The sequence below is a fragment of the Micropterus dolomieu genome, linkage group LG12 (genome assembly GCF_021292245.1).
Source record: "Micropterus dolomieu isolate WLL.071019.BEF.003 ecotype Adirondacks linkage group LG12, ASM2129224v1, whole genome shotgun sequence".
NCBI lineage: Eukaryota > Metazoa > Chordata > Actinopteri > Centrarchiformes > Centrarchidae > Micropterus > Micropterus dolomieu.
This window is the reverse complement of record NC_060161.1, coordinates 2,780,649-2,801,063: the sequence shown is the minus strand read 5'-3', so window position 1 is coordinate 2,801,063 and position 20,415 is coordinate 2,780,649. Positions and strand designations below refer to the sequence as shown.

Genomic DNA, 20,415 nt, shown 5'->3' with positions numbered 1-20,415 from the left:
CCCCCCCCCCCCCTCCACCAGCTCCCTCACTTGTCCCTCTTTGCCCGCTGTCTGTAGATATGAAGCTCCAAATCATCTTAATGGCACCTAAAAACACCATGATTCTGCAAGTTGGAGGGGATAATCTTTAAATACCAGAGCGCTTGTGCCAATAGACAACATTACATACTGAAGGAGAAAGTGAACAGATGTAGGCCAGTTGACGGCAACAAGTGTGAGTGTAGAAAGAAACATAGTGTACAAAAAATCTCTGACATTACAGGTTTCTGAAGGAAACCTTTTGAAGCCAGAGTTTCAGTTCAGACTTCATCACTGTCTTTGTCACAAACCTGAAAATCTTAATTTGTACAATGTGTGACAGTGCTGATTCTCCAAGCTCCTCCTTCCACAAGCCCCGACCTACTAAACTAAATACTTATCATAACAAATACACTTTAAATAAAAGTGCAGCTTTAAATTAAATGTTTCTGTTTAATGAGCAACTGTACACCTTGTCCCTGTCTGATTGTTTTTGGGCTAAAAGGCAGCAGTATTGGATCTAATATGGAAAAAGACAAGGAACTGTCATTGCAATGAACACAAAAAACTGGGCCCAGGACCATTTAATCATACAGTAAAATCACTGTACACACTGTATATGTTGTTAACTAAAAATAAGTGGAATTAGTGTTGAGTTACTCTTTAAACACTTATGACACTTATGATGTGTTTTGATGGAGCTCGGCTTGTGCACAGGCAACAAAACATTTAATTTAACAAAATGTAACATACATACTTATACACATGCTGCCACACTGGTCAGATAACTGAATCTTAAAACATTTGGGGTCGAAAAATCTCACCCCAAATCGTACTAGGAAATCTATCTAGTAGGGACAGTTCTTTGCACTTCTGTTCCCACAAAGCAGTCAATTCTGACTGTCCAGTAAATGACAAGCAGTATTGGAGTGACTCGCCTCTCTGTCTTGTTCTGTCTCCTGTCCATCAGCCCCTCCCAGTGTCCCTGACCCATCCCCATTTGTCCTTATTCCATGCTGTCTGAGGTCGAGCAGCTAGTGGACAGATGTTGTCGGCCATCAGTGTGATCGACAGCTGTGAAGGATTTAGTTGGTGTTAAGTCCGTGACAGCGTTTCCATCTAAAAAAAGCAGTCGACTAATGTGTCATTGTCATGCAACAACTCTCCACCAACAGTTTGTGTTGATTTCTGTTTTGTTTTTTCTGGTTTTCTCGCAGTCATTCACTCTGATGATTTCTTTGTGCTTCTTATCTTAACCATCTTAACAAAAGTTGAGTTGAGTTGCACTTCTGAGTTTTACTACTAACATATATTTGACAGAGTAGCGTTGGGGTTAAGATGAGATTCAATCATGAATGTAGAGGTTGTGGCACGGTGGAGTTAACCATGTCATCCGCACTCTAAGCAGATTTGATGCACTTGGGTATAGCTCACTGAAGAGGAGCTGGAAATCTGTCCATTGTCATGTGTTCCATCCCCAGATTTTATGTAAAAGTCTTTGTTAGATTTAAGCTCTTATTGCTTCCTGATTTTTATTGCTCCTTCTTCTGTTCTTATGCTGGGAAACTGTAATCTCATTTCTGCTAATAGTTCACAGTGAAATCATCTACAGTTTAGTGTCTCATTGTGCAGTCGAGGGATTATTGGGACTCTAACAGATTGAGGAGGCAGTGACCTAGTATACTTACTTGGCTCAGAGCTCAGACAGCTTGCTAGTGTATCTTAAAAGGTGTCAAAAAATATCTTTAGTTGAAAAGATTGTGCTTAAAAAAAATCACTTAACTGGTTTTAGAGAACTCAGTAGGTGGATGGGTGATATCGCTGGTTGGATTGTTGATAGTCTGGCTGACTGGCTGCCTTGTTGGACGGAGAAATTCTGCTGTTTTAGTTTGCAGGGAGATTGAGCGACTGTCTGACTGAGAGTGTAGGCGTGAAGCAAAGCAGCTTTGACACTTACGGAAATTATATACGTGACCCAGACATTTGACACAGTTTGAAAAGTGGAAGATCACATTACAGAGGGTGCCATAAGAACATATAGAACCAATGAAATGAAATTCAAATTGGTATATTTGGGGTTTTCCAATCAAATTGTTCTTTACAGAAATAATTCACCAGTAAACTTTTTATGTATTTAAACTATTTTAAAGAACAATTTTGAAGGGAAAAGATTTGTGTTTTGGAAGTTCATGCATTTAACAGGGTTCAGTGGCCAAGGTGTTGATGACATTCATGCACTACAAAAAGACGAACTTGGATTTTGTTTACCTAGAATATGTCAACCAACTTTGTCTCGTCTCTCCAAAGATAAACCCTTGGGTATTTCTACAGCTTTGACACAACAAACTGTTGCATTAAGAGACGATCAAGAGGCAGAACGAACGCATTTCAAGATCAGCTGTGTCATTAGATGCTTTGTCAACTTACTGCTGTGAGAAGGTTGTTACATTGACTTAATCTTCCTCTGGTGTTTCGGACCTTGTCTGTGACGAACAGATCTTTAACATCGTTGATATTGGCATCACTGGTTTTCGTCCTTTTGTCGTTGAGTGCGTGGACTGCTATGACATGAAGACATATTGTAATCCAAATTGTGGGATGTCTTTGCTGAAACATCATTACTGAAATTTGTAGTGGGATGTGCAGTACTACTCAGCCTGTAAAAAAACAACAACAAAAACAAATTTCAGAATGTCTTCTGTGGCTCTGGAGGAGCTTTCCAAAGCCTGAGAAAATATCTACTTTGGTTTGGTGTCTTCAAGTTTATAGCAGAAAACATATGTTACAAACTGTGGGCATGACGTTTTACAGATATAGACATTAATTGGCACGCATGGTCTAACAAAGGAGTTGCGTTGTGGGAAATGTATGAACCAGTGGTTTTGGAACTTGACTAATACTGAGGACTGGAAGTCAGGATATCTCGGCCTCATGGTTCTATAATTTTGAGGATTGTTTTTTTAACGAGGTCTCTCGCCATGGAAGTGATCAACCAAAGCACTGGACTACCCCTTTAAACCAAACTCTGATTAAAACAAGCAGTAAATACTGAATAGTATGGCAGTAATTGTATCCTTAATGAATGAATTTATATTAGTTGAAAGAGATGTATACAATGCCCTGCGATGGATTGGCGACCTGTCCAGGGTGTGTGTACCCCGCCTTTCGCCCGATGTCAGCTGAAATTGGCTCCAGCCCCCCCGACCCTGTACGCTGGATAAGCGGTTAACGATGGATGGATGGATGGAGATGTATACAATTTCAGTTGTACCATGGTACTCACATTACTTAGTAGCTATTCTTGCCTGTAGGTGTCTAAGTATGTTTGTTGTTGAGCTTCATAACTCTCCTGTTATCTCTCTTTGTTTGTTTTTAAACTGCACCTTAGTTTACTTTCCTAAACTGAAAAACTGGAGTTTGAGATCCGTCCGCTGCACTGGAAGATTGTCTGTTGATCTTTATTCAGCTAAGTGGGTGTGACAATAGGTTACTCTTTCCAAAGTGTGTGTGTGTGTGTGTGTGTGTGTGTGTGTGTGTGTGTGTGCGCGTGTGTAAGTGTGGTGATCAAACAGAAGGTATTAAACAGGGCAAGACTTCAGACAAGATGACACCTGAGTATTCAATGCAAACACACTCTTGATATGACAGATATATGAAGGATAAAAACTCACCTGCAGAAGAGGCTTGTGTGTGATTTTCAGGCTGTTTTTGGAACGGCACAACTGAAAAAATGTATGAAAAGATGAATGTGCAGAAGGATCCTGAAATGAACACAGGCTTTCTACAGATTCATTCAGGTGGTTAGCTTGACTGACGAACTGAGATCGGCCGGTCAGCTAATGTTGTGACTGTGATTTCTAAAAGTGTATTTTTTTTTCTGCTTTTGATATCAAAGACAAGCACCTGTACTCTCTCCTGGTGTTTCTAACCTGCTCTGGCTTTCCTCTTTTCTCCTGAGCTCAGTCTGTGTGCAACAGTTGTGTAACTGCTGTATGTTTTAAATAGCTTTTTCAGGAGGCCTGTCTGCTCTGTGTGTTATACAATAAAAGCAGTTTATCTCATGGGTGTGTCATCTTGTTATATTGTTTCACATCTTCTCATCTACAATAACGTCTGTTACCTCCTATTTGGTCACTTTTACTTTTATTACAATGTCCGATTTTGACTCATTTGGTAGTATTTGTATGTTTTGATTGAAATCCTGCAAAGGTAGCGACAGAATCAGGTAAGTTTATTACCAAGTAGGTTTTTACATACAAGGAATTTGCCTTGGTGTATTGGTGCATAACATTAAACATACAGTAGTAATTACAAAAATACAATGGGAATAAATATTGTGCTTTCCTTTCTATATCAGTTACTGCTAATCAACTTTTTAGTGCTTATTTTAAGCATCAGTTTTAAATTTCATCTTGTGGCGGTATTGATTCCACAGGTCTCATCTCAGGGGATAGGAGCCTGAGACTCAGTTCCCAACTACATAAAGATAACAAAAAACAAATCTCACTAGTAAAAATGTCTCATCAATAACAAATGTCTCTCTCTTCAAAAAGGTAAAAAAAAAAATGGGTAACTAACAGAAAATGATACATGATTCAATCAAACAGATACTTCTGAAGACAGCAATGCTTTGTGGCCACAGATGGACAGACAGACTTACAGCCATTGCAAAGGCAACAGGTGAATGTCATGTTCTGTGAGTATCCTCAAGACCTTTCTCACCAGACAACAACAGCATCAGATGATTGTTCAAACACTTACACCTCTTGTTGGCATGTGGCTTCTGACTGTCCTCTCTCAAGAGCAAAGGCTCAAGAAACATGATAATGCTGTAGTGCCACAAAACGTCTTACGGACGAGGCCGAAGTGGATTGTTTGGTCAACAAAGTGTTTGCCTTTGAAACAGAGACCGCTGTTTGAATCCTGTCCCCTGCCACATTTATCTATGGTTTCTTTCAACCATGACCAGGATCGTTCCCTAACTTTAACATGTAGCTTTACCACACAGAGATGGCAGATCAGTAAATGCTCAGAGACACTGACAAACCACTTATTTTTTGTGTAGGTACAAGGACTTCTTGGTATTGCTACGCTTCCCTAGTGCAGGTGAAGTTTTTATTTGCCTGATTCCTTTAGAATTGCAAATTTGCCTTTAGAACTAATTAAAGAAGTTAATTTGACATGGATATATGAAGTTGTCATATGCACGCATTTGAACGGAGTTAGTGATTAGAGATAAGTTGTGTAAAAAAAAAAAAAGAATTATTAATCTTTTCTTAATCAAATGTCAAAATGGAATATTAGTTGGGGTTTTCTTGCTTTGCCATGTGATTACATGCTCCCTCCATCCTTGTCCTTTTTATTGACAGAGTTATGTTTTGCTGACAGCTCTCAGCAGCTGCAAAAATCCTCCACTCAGAACCAGTGACGTGTCTTCTCTCAGCTGGACACGCGGACGGTCTGCTGCCCTCATTTTTTACCACCCTCCTCCCCTTCACAGATATTATTTCAGGCTGATCACTTTAGCTCTGCAATCAGTGTCCCTCTGAGCTCTCTGTGGACTCTTAGTCCTTGTTTTTCCATCTACTGCACCTCCTCTAAGCACTCGTGGCCCCTGTTGTTCCAGCTGGGCTTTAGATCCTCTACACATCCACGATGCGGTCTCTGATGGAGAGCAGCTGGATGAAGTTTGGACCTGCCGGCCGGGACTCTTTGGACTGGTCGCCAGGACCCTCGGCTCTGCCCTCCACAGATAGACAGGCACCGGTGAGTTTATCCAAATCCGATGGGGGTGTCAGGACTAATGATTTTTTTTCATTATAAATAAATTGGTTGATTATTTTTTTATAGCCTATATTATGAACTAAAATATTATTACATTTTGTGGGATTTTACTAAACAAAGTTAAAATGTTAAGGCATGTGTAGCTTCTGTGAATTATCCACCAAAAAAAAAATGTTATGCAAAATCAAAATGCACATAGCAGTATATCGGCAAAATTATGACATTTTGGCACATAAGATAAATATGCTAGAAAAAGTCATTATGTGATTCTTGTTTGAAGTTTTAATTTGAAGTTTTGTTCCTAAATGAGAACTTCATGATTATATATGGATTGAAGAGTTACATGGAAACCACACTGTAACTTAACTTGCGATGATCAGCTATGCCAAAATATTTAACATACATAAAATTAATAAAATAAAATGAAACATCTCCGCATTGAATCTACTTTGTAAGAATGAAACAGTATTAAATTACACTCCAGGAGATCCAGCTGTGTAAAACAAGTGTGTCTTTAAACATACAGAAGAAAGCAAAGAGCACAACTTTCATCAATACACGTTTCTCAGTTTCCCTGCACAGATAATATCGCCTGCAGCAAGAAAAAAAAGACAAAGTTTATTTTTAGTGTTGGTTGTTATTTCGGATACAGTGACTTTTTCGTGCTCGTATATCTTGCATTTAGAGCTTTATAAGTGTTCACATTTATTCATAACATGAGTATTTAAATTAAACACAAACATGCAGTATATTCAGTGGCTGTGTGCTCACACTAACCCTGAGCCTCTTTGATGGTACAGATTGATTTATGTAAAGAGGCCAAAATGTTTGTGACGGACAGCACCCTCTGTGGGCCAGATGTTATCTGAATAGTTTATATCAGCCAGTTTTCACATCACTTCTTAAAGCTAATTGTAAACTTGAATCCATTAATGCAAAATTGTGATGCAATCATCATGCGTAAATCTATTTTCAGAAAATCTAATTGTTATGTGTTTGACTCACAGGGCCAGAGCTCAGGTGAGGCAATCAGTGCCGGAGCCATCGCCTACATCGCCATTGCAACCGTCTCCTTCCTCCTCCTCTTCCTCAGTGCCCTCGGCTTCCTGATGTGGCGCCGCAGGCATGGCTTCAGCTTCAATGGCAAGCTGGGACTGGCCAACGTGATTGCCCTGGAGGACCTGCAGGACCCGGAGAGGAACTGTGAGCTGCTGTCCTCCATCCGTCGCAGTCAGAGAGAGCACCAGCTCCCCAGCTCCAGTTCTGAGCAGGACATGACGGACGGCGTGTTCCTCATGGTCTACCTGCCCTCGCCGTACGAGCAGACGCTCACCAGGATTGCCCGAGCTGCCAGCACAAGCAGCTCCAAGGATGTGGAGCTCCTGCCGCCGAGTCCTGGACCAGAGACAGGCAGCAGAGATGAAGAAGGGATGAGACCGAACGACAAAGCAATCATAGAGGAAGAAATCAAGGACTGAATCAAGGCAGAATACAAAGGAGGGAAGAGAAGAGAGGGGAGGATGATGATAACATACCCAGTGTTGCAGAAAAACATCAAACCTTCCGACCTACCAAGACTAGACCGCACATTAATCTAGATAATGAGAGAAGCAAGAAAGATTAAAAGAGACAACAGTTATAAGAAGAGACACGACCCTGTCCGACACCACTAAGATCTCTCCTCTATATAGATTGTTGGATGTGGTTTTGGTTGACTGGGATCCAGAATGCATTACCTTCAAACCTCCCTTTGGATAAGATTCTCAGTGACTCTCCTTTGACAAGTTCAATGCTGCTGAACACTCATACGGTTTTAGGTGTCCTTCTCTTGACAGTGACAATGTTTTTTTACAGGATTAAAACCACTGATTTTCCAGTTCGGTCCACTTAAGACACCCGTCTGTACCCTGCTGTCCCTGTACCATCCTGTGGCACAGTGCAGTGTAAAAATGATTGACAGAATGTTTTTTAACATTCCTCTTACAGGTTAGAAATAGAAATAATTTACTTGTTTTGTTTGCACCCGCAATTGTAAAAATGTACATCTACATTGAAATATTTTTTACTCGCAATGTGTATTTTATCTGTCTAGCTGTAGCATCCTTTGAATTGTATTTTCCCAACTATGATTTTAAATCAAAGTGAAAACAATTTCACAGTCCTTCATGGAAACAGAAAAATCTTTATTTTGTAATACTGGTATTTGTATTTATTTTTACTGTGTGATATTCACAATAGGCAACATTCAATTTTGTCTCATTGTTTGACCTCTGGATACAATGACTGACAATAAAATGGAGAATTCTGATTTTTACAGCTCTCTCTGTTAGTTGTTCTACAGAATTTTGCAATATTAATAATTCCCACTCAAACTCCACATTAAATAAAACCTAGCTGATGGCTATGAACGGCCAGAAAGGACATGAGTCGAGAGTATTTTAAAACAATTACTTGTTAATTGTATAAAATGTAAAAAAAAAAATAATAAAAAGGCTCATATTCATGCATATTGTTTTATTTTCAGGTTTTGCTGTAATAGCAGATACAGCAGCTTTGGCTAAATTGTGCTGCAAACGTTAATCAAAGCGTTGATCTGTCACACATCCCTGTTTGTTTAATCTGGGCATGTTTGTTTGAAGCAACCAAATGAGTTTAAATATGAGAGGGGAAAAGATCATGACGTGAAACTGGTGAATTTGATGGTGTTTACAACACAGCGGCACAGTAGTAAACATAACAAGATCGGAACATCTAAAACACTACAATATCAAAACCACAAAAATATAAAACCATCAATGCTCTCAAATATGAAAGTGCAGTGGACTTGGTTGAAGATACAAGAAGATGTTTTTCCATTCCTCATCCAAGAGACTTGGAAACTCAGCCATTTAACCTCTGTGGGGTCGTTTGCCAAGATAGCTTTAACCTTCTTTGGAAAACTATGTCCTGGATGACTGAGAACCTTCACAGACAGTCCAATATATAATTAAAAAGCTTGGCCTACAGCTTCTTCTTAAATGTATACTGGAGCAGACTGATTACTAACATTCCTCAGGTGCTGCACAACGGCGTCCATCAATCACAGCCAGCACAGTGTCCCAGACACAGAGCAGGTGAATCTAATCAGGCGGCTTAATAAAACCCCAATCCATGGCCAAAACACACATATCAAAGTTAACAGGATGCATATGCCTTTTTCATATGTTTAACAGAAGAAACTGAACACAGTCTACGCTTAGCCTACTATAGGCTATTTGAATTTACATGTTTTTCTCTCCATGTTCGCCCTTTGTCCACACTAAGTTGCTGTGATCTGTGATGTTATTTATGACTCCATAAACTTTGTAGTTGCTAATTATATATAGTGTATAAAAAAAATACTTATTTATGTAGTAGATACTCATAATATATTATTCTAGTAGATGAAAGTTACTTATATACAAGGAATCTGTTCTGGAAGCTTGAAGCGAGAGAAGATAATTAAATTAATCCGTTGTAGTTTTATGTTTTCCATTCTGTGAATTTGTACCCAATCAAAAAAAAGTTCACAATTTTTAGTCACGTTCATGTTTCATGCATTGGATGTTCAATATTGTCAAGTGACTAATCTACTTGAACATACAATAGAAAGTACAAATTGTAAAGTGTAATCATTTAATGCTGCCCTAAACTTAAGAAAAGGCAGTTTCCTCATAGAAAGTGACTTTTTTGATAAATTATCCCACTATTTAAGTCAGCCAAAATCCAACGCTTTAAACAAAACGTGCAGTGCAGACTGATTTGAAGAAAAACATTAAGTCTTTGAATGCTGCTGGTTTCAGCTTTGCCAGCTGTTTTAGCTGTTTCTGCTTCAAGGTTTTGGTTATATTTAAAGCCCATTATGGCTGGATTACCACAATAAATCTGTACAGAAACTTCCTTCACAGTGGGATGTTTATATTTCCTTATCTGCATTTAGTGTCTTATTTGCTGTGAGAAAACACATAATTAATCTATTTAGTGTGGAAAATTTCTTTTCACAGCTTATTTTAAAAGAAATTGTGTAATTTAGGAATGGCAAACAACATTTTGGGCATTACAGCAAATGAGAAACTTTTCAGGCAAAACCTCGAAATGTTGTGATTTTGTAAATCTCAAAATCAGAGAATTTGCCTCATATTATAGTTATACTTTTTTAAATACTGTGAAACAGAACAATGCATTTTTTCAGTTTAGTCATTTTCTGAAGCATGGAATTTACATGATAATAAGATGTATCAACCTGAACCGCTACAGCGATGCTGCAGAACTGTCTTTTTCCAATCTGCTGGGGTCTACTGACGGACTTCTGGAGAAAATAGCCCACATGATTATATTATTGACTATAGCGTTGGGCTTCTCTAACAGTCACACCCTGCACTCACTCACCATGCAGACACTCTCTAAGTGGCCCAATTCAGGTTGAGTGAGTGTCATAGTCAGCGTGCATGCAGTCTGATGACTCTCTTTATTTCTGTTTACAATTTTTGTAATTGCTTCTATGTTAATGTATATTGTCTGCTGCATAGCATTCACTCTATAACCTGTTGTGACCAAATAAATTTACCTGCCTACCTGTCTACTTTGCATGAAGGGCTTTGCGCTGCTCCCGGACTATCAGCATGGCTCTCAACGTCCCAGGACTGATGGCCACCATCATATTCTACCTGCTGATGCTCAGGATCGGCAGCTGGGCTTCCATCAAATCCAAAAGGGATGAAAACAGGTCTCAGGCAAACCATGCAGACATGGCCCTGCTGGGGAACAGAAAGATCAGCTTGGGCATCTTCACTACAACCGGTGAGTTTTTGTGTAGCCCTGCAGGTTCAAAGCCTGCTGGATCTATAGAACTATTTTGGTGAACTTTCATTTTTGTTGTCATTATTTGCTAATTAGCAGACTTCCGAGTTAGTCATAATTTGGTGTGTACTCAGCATGGACAACAACTTACATTTGTGCAATGGTGAAGTCACTTTATGAATAGACAGGCTATATATGGAATTATAACAATTATAAAAAGGGCAGTATGTCTGTGAAGGTTCTCAGTCATCCAGGTCATAGTTATCCAAAGAAGGTTAAAGTCAAGAGCAACTGGACCTGGTTGATGATGTATATATAACAAGGGCAAGAGGTCAAAGTATGATCAAAATAAAAAATGCAGACAAATTTGGATGGTAGCTGTCCAGTATATACTGGGTTAAACCAATGACATTGAGTTTAATTTGCTCGTCCTAATGGTTTTGAAGACAAGCAGAGTGCAGCTTCCATTTCAAGCCTACAGGGAGTGTTTGATACTTAAAGCAGCTCCTCTACACTTTTAGCTGAGAATAAAGACAGGCAGTCATGTCAGGACCACAGAACAGAATAATGCAGCCATAAGCACTTAAACTGTTAAAAAATGTTCATCAGAGATTATTTCTAAACTCTGGCCCGAAGGAGGGCCCTAATGCATATCTGTGCCTTTCTCACTTCCTTACAGGAGGAGGTGCAGATTAACAGGAACCTACTCTATGTTATCACTTACCATATTTACTGTAGATTGCTTGGATGCAGAAGATAACACATCAGACACTGGTGTAGGGAACTCATTCAGGTGGAGTCTCGCAGCTTTCAAAGGTAAATTTTGAGGCGTTCCTTCTTATATGTAGAGATAATAAGACCTGCAAACAGTTATGAAGATGAATATGCATGAATATTTAAATTAATATATAAAACTGAAAAGATCAGCAGTTTTTGATTTATTATGATTGTGGGTATACTACAGGTACACCAGATTTGTGTGAACTTGCACCAGCTTTAGTGATGCCACTGAAAATGTTAGATAGACATTAAAAAAGCTGCTCCCTTTTAATAACCTGATCTCTCAAACAACAGGTTTCACTCTGAAGAATGGAAGATTTCTACATTAACAGCACCTCACAGAACCAAAGCTATGATTACAGCAACATCTCCTCTGACTACTTTGATAACAATGAGTATCTCAATTTTATATATGTGGTGACATACATAATCAATGGTATCAGCCTTCCTTTGATCCTTGTGACCATCTACGCTCTTTATTCTCTGGTAAGTACATTATGAGAGTTCTTTATTTCCTGTCTGTGTTGTGTGTCTGTCGTACAGTCTGTAAGGGATCTTGGTCTGGCTTGGGGGTTAGGTGGCAGGGGGCTAGGACAAAATTATTGTAATGACCTATACACTTACAGGAATAATTTACTCCATGATTAAAATGTACATGAAGCTGATTGGATGATGTGCAGCTCCACTCCAGCATTATCTTAAACTGTTATTGGTTATTGACACCATTTTGTTTGAACTCAAAGACAAACATAAAACAGTAATTTAGTTTGGCAGAGCATTTTGTACAGAATTATTTGGGCTCATTATTTAAGCATGAGTGACATTTTGTAGATATTCATGATCTTTTGGGATGTTTTGAAAACAATTTGATGGATTGCCATGAAAATGATACAGTCATGGAGCCCAGAGGTTGAATTGTAATAATTGTTGCGATCCCCTGACTTTTCATTTTAACACAACCATCAGGTTAAAAATGTTCATTTGTTCAATGATTTGGTTTATTAATTAATATCTGAAAAACTAATAACATTGGCATTAGCCTCAGTAGTTTATTATTTTTTTAATTGTTTTTTTTTTATTTTACCTTTATTTTACCAGGTAGTCCCACTGAGATAAAAAAAATCTATTTTACAAGAGAGACCTGGCCAAGGTAGCAGCCAAACATAAAACAACACATTAAAATGCTACATATACAACATGACAAAATTTAAAATAAAACAAAAAAAACACTAACAAAACGACATGCCTCCTTCAGCACATTCTTTATGACACTCTTAAATTTATCAATTGATATACAATTCAAAATACAATTTCTAATTTGAGATCTTTTTGCAAATTATTCCATGCCCAGGGTGCATAATATGAAAATGCAGTGTTCCCCAGATCTGTCAAAACCCTTGGTACATTAGAAAGCAACCACTTTGAGGAGCGTAGCTGGTAACTAGCAGAACTGAGACAGAGAAGAGTACAGGGGTAAGCTGGAAGTTTACCTAGCATCGCTTTATATATAAAAATATACCAGTGCTGTTGTCTGCGGGTGGTCGGTGATGTCCCACCCACTAAATCATAAAGGATGCAATGGTGAATAAGGGACTTTGAATTTGTAATATAGCGTAGAGATGCATGAAACACTGAATCAATAATTATTATGTTCTAGTTAAATGTAAGTCTAAATGCAGGATATTTTTCTATATGTATGTTTCCCTGAAAGATTCCCCCACGAAGGAGAGTTTGATGGAAAATGCATAAATGGCTCTGACTGCAGCTGCTGGGCAGAGCAAGAAGACAGATTTGGGAGGAGGTGGACTTCACAACATGTTTACAACTACTTGTTTACTTTTACCAATGTTTTCCTGCAGGTGCGAAGTGGTCATGTTGCTCCGATCTACGTCATCAACCTTCTCATTACTGACCTCATCCAGCTCTGCTACATGATCGTTGAGATGGCCACACCTAAAGATGTGGAAATACCTGTCATCTTCTTTAATATTTACTTCTTTGGTCTGTTTGCCAGTGTTTACTTCATGGTCTGCATCTCCCTGGAAAGGTATCTGTCTGTCTATCCAGTATGTGTGGAGCTCCTTCTGTGTCTGAACATTATATTAGTTTATAACTCTGAAGCTCCTCAAAGACTTTGTGTCCATCTTGTATTACAGGTATTTGGTCATCGCCCACCCGCTGTGGTACCGCTTCAGACGAACTGTCAAGATTTCTGTGGGAGTCTGTGTCCTGGTCTGGGCCCTTTCTCTTGTCTGTGTCATCCCTTTATATTTTTGGAATGGTTCTGTGACCGCACACATGATCTTTGCTGTTGTCCTCCTCCTTCCCTTCGCACTGTTAATCTTCTTCCTGGTTGGGACCCTCAGAGCCCTGTCTGCTGCCATCTCTGTCCACTCAGATGAAAAACGACGAATTGTGGGAATTTTGGTTCTGGTGCTGCTTATTTACACACTGCTGTTCCTGCCCACCATCATTGGGTTACTGGCATTAAACGTGACCCTCTTTAAACTGTCTGTCTTATTTGTTAGGTTGAGTCCTCTTGCAGACTTAGTCCTGTATGTGTTCATGAGGAAAGGGATCATAGACAAGCTTTTGGCCTCTGTGTGTTGCTGCAGAATGGACAGCAATGAAATCAGCAGTTCATCAGTATGAATGATGACAACATTTCCACAGTCAGCTTCATGTAGACAGAGAAAGAGGGAGAGAGAGAAAGGGGAGGAAACAGGAGGAGAAATGTAGGTGAATAGAAAGGATAGAGACAAGACAGATCCTGTCGTCTACTGTATCAATTTCTAATAAGACACCTACCTGTAGATAACAGGAAGCACTGTTTGGACTCTGCTGTGGGAGAACTCATTGTAGCCTAAATCTGTGTTTTGACTGTTGTTTGTATGTTTAACACAGGGAGAGCATCTAAACATGTCTTTAGACTTTTATTATTTTTGGTGTCATGCACATTGTAATTTAGTAGTATTTACTTTTACTTTTTATTACTAATATATGGTCACCCAAAACTGTATTTACTAAGGAGTTTTGTGATTTTTATGTACAAATAATAAACTAAGCCACACACCATCTGTGTATCTGTGTTTGATGTTTAAGGCTTATTTGTGATGTTTCAGTGGTAGACATGCCAGTTTTTAGGATGTGATTGAAAGCAGGTATTTTGCTGTTGTGTGCTTGGTAATATAGATAAAATCATATACCACACTGTAATTTTAATTGCATTTGTACATTTTGTGCAAATAAAACATCAGTTTTTGACTGTAAATGTTTGTCTTTGACCAACTCAGTGAATTAAAACCTGACAAATGAAGGTTCAACAAAATCTCTATTGTGTATAAGAACATAAAGCCCTGCTGTTACCAGAGAGGCATTGTAAGGTTTAGCCCCATGGTGGAAGGAGGAGACATGGAGTTCTTCACCTGGTGCTTCAATTTATTTTTATACCAGATGCGTGGAAAGTGCAGTTGTGCAAGTGAGGTATTGTAAAAATATATCAAAAATTAACAAAAACAAACAACAAGGAAACTAAGTACATACTATTCAAATTATCATTAAAAACTGAGATTACACAAAACAAAACCTATATCAGCCCTGACTATTGGGCTCCAGCACATGTGCCCTTTCAGGCCAAAGCTGTTCTCCCCAGGGGGGCCTCTGCCTCCTTCCTTTATACCAGAAGCCCCTCCTACAAGACAAACCAAAGTTAATTGACAATCAATTAAACACCATTATGTTATCTCAACAATCAAACACATCTCTGGCTACATCACCACACAACACATCAACTAGAAAACCAGAAATGAAATGTTACCGGCTAAACAAAAGCTTCTCAAAAGAGCAACTTTAAGACATTCCCGTACACCCCTCTGTACTGGCTCACACTTGGACCATTCCAGGTCTTCTCCCTATAAATGACTCCACACTCCATCACTTCCTGTTTGCCCCTTCGGCCCAGATCCCTGCTTGAGGATGAGAACAGGTGAATAAAACACAGACACTTGAATGACCTTGGGTAAATCCCATAAGCTAAAATAAATTACTTGAAATGAACTGTGTATGTGTTGTATTTATCCAACCATGATTTCAACTCTTCCGACCAGTACTTAAATGAACTGACATGAAATGACAGGCCATGTGTCCATTGATGCTAGCCCATATGCTAAGGGTAACCGTCCTATGCTAATGCTCAGCTAAGGTTAGCTTAGCATGCCAAGACCAACATTGCTGGCTTCAATGAAGGCATGGGGTAGCCCAATGACAGGCATCCTGCAGTTTCTTTTCAAATTACCAGTCCATTACCAAAAGATTTCACACATTATAAAGTGTGACACGCATAGTCATAAGTTAGTAAAGTATCTTTCACCTTTTTAAACTTTAGCTCATTATTAACTGAGATCCAACAATTACAAGCAGCGACTACTTGTTCTGTTTTTATTCGTAGTCTAGCTGTAAAACTTCCACTCATTACTTAAATATGATGTTGACCTGTAAAAAAAAAAAAAAAAAAAAAAAAGTATCATACTGAGTAACAGCTTATATATAAGACTATGATTCACGGTGTTTGAAACATACTAAGCACTATGGACAATTTGATGCTTTGCTGTGAAAGCAGGTCTCGGTGGAACCATACAGTCTATGGGTGGAACCCATCCTAATGGTTTTGAGGACCTAGTACAGTTTCCATTTCAAGCCTACAGGGAGTGTTTGAAACTCAAAGCAGCTCCTCTAAACTATTAGCTGAGCAGAAGGCAGGCAGTCATGTCAGGACCACAACAGATGAATGCATCTAGATGCAATTGAACAGAAACTATTTAAGTATTTATCAAATATTTTCAAGACTGTGGTCAGCAGGAGGGCCCTAATGCTTATTTGTGCCTTTTCCCACTTCCTCAGAAGAGGAGGTGCAAATTACCAGGAACCTATTACATGTTATCACTTACCATAATTTCTTTTTGGATGGAGAGGACAACACATCAGACTGGTATTGAGACATAGAGAACTCATTCATGTGGGGTCTTACAGCTTTAAAAGGTAAATATTGTAAAATTTCCTTTTTTCTTATCTTTAGAGATGAAGTGCAAACAATCATGAAGATGAAAATGCATTGATATTTTTATTAATATATAAAACAAAAAAGACAACAGCTATTGATTTTATTTGATTGTGGGTATACTGTAGGTGTCACAATTCAGTCTTGTCTGCTCTGTATTTCTGTGTCTTCTTCTCTGTTTTCGTCTGTCGCCTTTCTGTGTTATCAGGTATTTAGTCTGGACTTTTGAGTTTTCTGTCAATTTTAGATTGTCTTTTGTCACTGCATGGACTCTACTTGTTGGATTTGTCTGCACCACTTTGTGTAGGCCCTGAGTTATCCGTGGGTGTGAATAAATATCTCGGAGCGTACTCTCCAGTCTACTCTGCATTCTGTCTTGCGTTTGGGCCCAAAACCTTTCGGTCCATCAGCCAATCCTGAGAATAGGTACACTTTATTTGTGGGATCTTTAGTGACAACAGCTTTAGTGATGTCACTAAACAATGGTAGGTACATATTAAAAACCTTCTCCCTTTTAATAACCTAATCTCTCAAACAACAGGTTTTTCTCTGAAGAATGGAAGGATACTACAATAACAGCACCTCACAGAACCAAAGCTATGATTACATCACCTCTGGCTACCAGAATTACAGCAACATCAACAATGAACTAACTGACGTTCACAAAAAAGTTAATTTCATCATATATGTGGCAGTATGCATAATCATTGCATTCGGTCTTCCTTTGACCCTCACGGCCATCTATGCTCTTTATTCTATGGTAGGTACATGACTGAGTTATTTAAATATACTTTCTGTATCTGTGTTTGTTATACAGAAGGAATGCTTTGAATTTAACACCAGATTGCTTCAAATCTGGCATTTAGTCTTGTTACTGCAGTGATTGGCCAGTGTGTCATATCTGAGATTTCTGACAACACAAAGGAGAGTTTGATGGAAAATGCATAAATGGCTCTGACTGCAGCTGCTGGGCAGAGCAAGATGACAGATTTGGGAGGAGGTGGACTTCACAACATGTTCACAGCTGCTTGTTTACTTTTACCTGCAGGTGAGAAGTGATCATGTTGCTCCGATCTACGTCATCAACCTTCTTATTTCTGACCTCATCCAGCTCTGCTACATGATCATTCAGGTGGCAAAACCTGACTATTGGAATATAGAAGAAATCTCCTATGATATTTACCTATCTGCTGTGTTTGCCAGTGTTTACTTCATGGTCTGCGTCGCCCTGGAAAGGTATCTGTCTGTCTATCCAGTATGTGTGGAGCTCCTTCTGTGTCTGAACATTATATTAGTTTATAACTCTGAAGCTCCTCAAAGACTTTGTGTCCATCTTGTATTACAGGTATTTGGTCATCGCCCACCCGCTGTGGTACCGCTACAGACGAACCATCAAGACCTCTGTGGTGGTCTGTGTCCTGGTCTGGACCCTTCCTCTTGCATATTTCCTCACTTTGTATTTCTGGCATGTTTATGTGCCCCGCAGGATTATCTTTGCCATCGTCCTCCTCCTTCCCTTCCCACTGTTAATCTTCTTCCTGGTTGGGACCCTCAGAGCCCTGTCTGCTTCCATCTCAGTCCACTCTGGTGAAAAACGCCAAATTGTGGGAATTCTGGTTCTGGTGCTGCTTATTTACACAGTGCTGTTCCTGCCCCAAATTATAGTTTTTTTCGTACTTCGCTATGATACGACCCTTTCCACCCTGTCGGTCCTGTTTCTCAAGTTGAGTCCTCTTGCAGACTTAGTCCTGTATGTTTTTATGAGGAAAGGGGCCACAGACAAGCTTTTGGCCTCTGTGTGTTGTTGCAGAATAGACAGCAAAGACATCAGTTCATTTTTCTCTAAATATAGAGGACAACAGCCCTAAACGAAGCTCTGCAGCGGCAATGGCAGGGAACGATCAAAGGGGGGCGCAGCAGAGCTGCTCGCATGGTCAGGGCTTATGCCGCTCAGCACTGAAACAGCGAGAGCAGGGTACGCTCTCAGGGATGGGGCTTACAGGTTCCGATGTGGTAATGAATTCTTAAAATAGAGTTACTATCATCAAGCAGGTTTGATATATATTAAAAACGAATGTGTTGAAACATAAGAGTTTTTTGTTCTATGTTCTAAGGAACAGCTGAGTATCTCGCAGTATTTCCGCCATTGTCGTGGTGTTTCAGTCTTATTATTGCTGTGCTGATGTTGTAGGTCAGGGGTAGGCATACAAGTTTGAGTGTCTGGTTAGCTTTTTTCCATTTTCAACAAATTAAATATGAAAAGACCATTTCAAATGCTCACAATAGAGCATGTGTAGGAGCGTGTGTCCCGGCGATTGATCCACATCCATAAAATATATGGACGCTTATTTTCATTTCATCAACATCTCCTGTCAGAAGAAATTCCTGCACTTCTCATTCAGGGGAAAAGTGTTTTCCAATGGCTATTTAAGAGGTGTTTAAAGCAAGCCACATACTCTTCTGAATGGCTTTCAGAACTTTTCAAAATTAAAGCTCTCAATTCAACTCGAAATAATGCATTGCTGCAAAAAAATCTCTCATGCTTTTATTTTATAGGCACAATCACTTAAACTAGGCATACGTTGACTTTACTAACGTATATTGAAAAATATTATAATATTATCTTATCTGTTGTGAATGTCCCTGTCACACTTCATAATTTCTGCCCCAAATATTTATTTAAAAAAGTGTGAACAGCCCGAGTCACATGTAATCTGATCTTTCCAGTTCAGATCTGGGCCACTTTCATATTTGGTCCAAATGCGATACAGGTCGGATTTTTTGAAATGCTGCCACATTTAAGCAATAATGGACAGTCAGTCTTCCTTTGCACTATGGTCAATCACACTGTGTACATGTGTACATGTATGTGTACCTGTATATCATATCCACCTTCAACATGTACATAATGAGAATAGTTTACTCTTGCATCCTTTGCACTCTGATCACTGCACTATTTGTCAATATGTATATTGTTTTGGTTCATTAGCGTGTATATTAGTGTTGTCTATTCTGTAGTTTGTGTCTGATTTTATTTTATTATTATTTTATTATTGTGTCATCGTGAGCAATGTACAATCCTGAGTCAAATTCCTCGTATGTGTACACATACCTGGCAATAATGCTGATTCTTATTCTGATTCAGTGGGAGTATTTATCCAGGGAAATCAAGGTACCAAAAAATAAAAGAAAGAAATGAAAGAGTAAGAAAGCAAAGTGAAGGAAAGCAGCTGCCAACTATTTTCTTTCAAAAGAGAGGTGAGCACAATCACACCTAGCATTTAAAGAAGGGTTTAAGCTAATATCAGTTGTTTAGACTAAAGGCAGGAATCTAGCTTGTGATGTATAACTGCATAGAGCATAAATTATTATCAGCAAATTAAACTTTCTAAAATTCTAATTATTTTGCTTTTAGGCCTACATACATTTGAACCACTAACTTACACTGTGGGCTTGGACACAAAGATAGATTAAATGTACTATGTACTGAAATTATACGTAATAATAATGTTATGGCTATCATGATTTTTTTTGTTTCTGCAAATAAAACATGACTCATTCACACTGGGGACACTGGAGACATTTCCCCACCACATTTTGAAATGGCAGATTTTGTCCCCATCACTTTTTGAAAGCATTTGTTAAAAATGTTCTGAAAAATAGATATGAAGAAGCTAGCAAATGAAAATGCATTGAGAAAGGTTTATTTGCACAATAACATTCAATGCATTTTAAATATAGAAGAAACAAATTTGCATTGTCCAGCTGCATTGTATTTTTATATTTATGAATTGTCACCTGGCAGCTGAATTTTATGTTTTGATACCCTTTACATAAATAAAGACATTTCCACCTTAAATTGGAGCAAAAATGTCTCCAGAATGCAGGAAATGTATAATGCTGCAGTTTTATGGGGGAAGATCCCCAGACCGCCCACTTATCTATTTCATTTTCTTTCT

The 20,415-nt window shown here is 38.8% G+C and overlaps 1 protein-coding gene and 1 pseudogene across 1 annotated transcript; both read left to right on the top strand.

Moving 5' to 3' along the window:
• The first annotated feature begins 11,709 nt into the window (after positions 1-11,709).
• LOC123980670 lies at positions 11,710-14,528 on the top strand (annotated as a pseudogene).
• Positions 14,529-17,127: 2,599 nt separating this feature from the next.
• LOC123980589 (ovarian cancer G-protein coupled receptor 1-like) lies at positions 17,128-18,482 on the top strand. The gene is made up of 3 exons (XM_046065042.1): positions 17,128-17,216; positions 17,505-17,692; positions 17,802-18,482. The coding sequence occupies exons 1-3, from the start codon at positions 17,214-17,216 to the stop codon at positions 18,322-18,324; spliced, it is 714 nt and encodes a 237-aa protein (XP_045920998.1). The 5' UTR covers positions 17,128-17,213; the 3' UTR covers positions 18,325-18,482.
• The last annotated feature ends 1,933 nt before the right edge of the window (positions 18,483-20,415 follow it).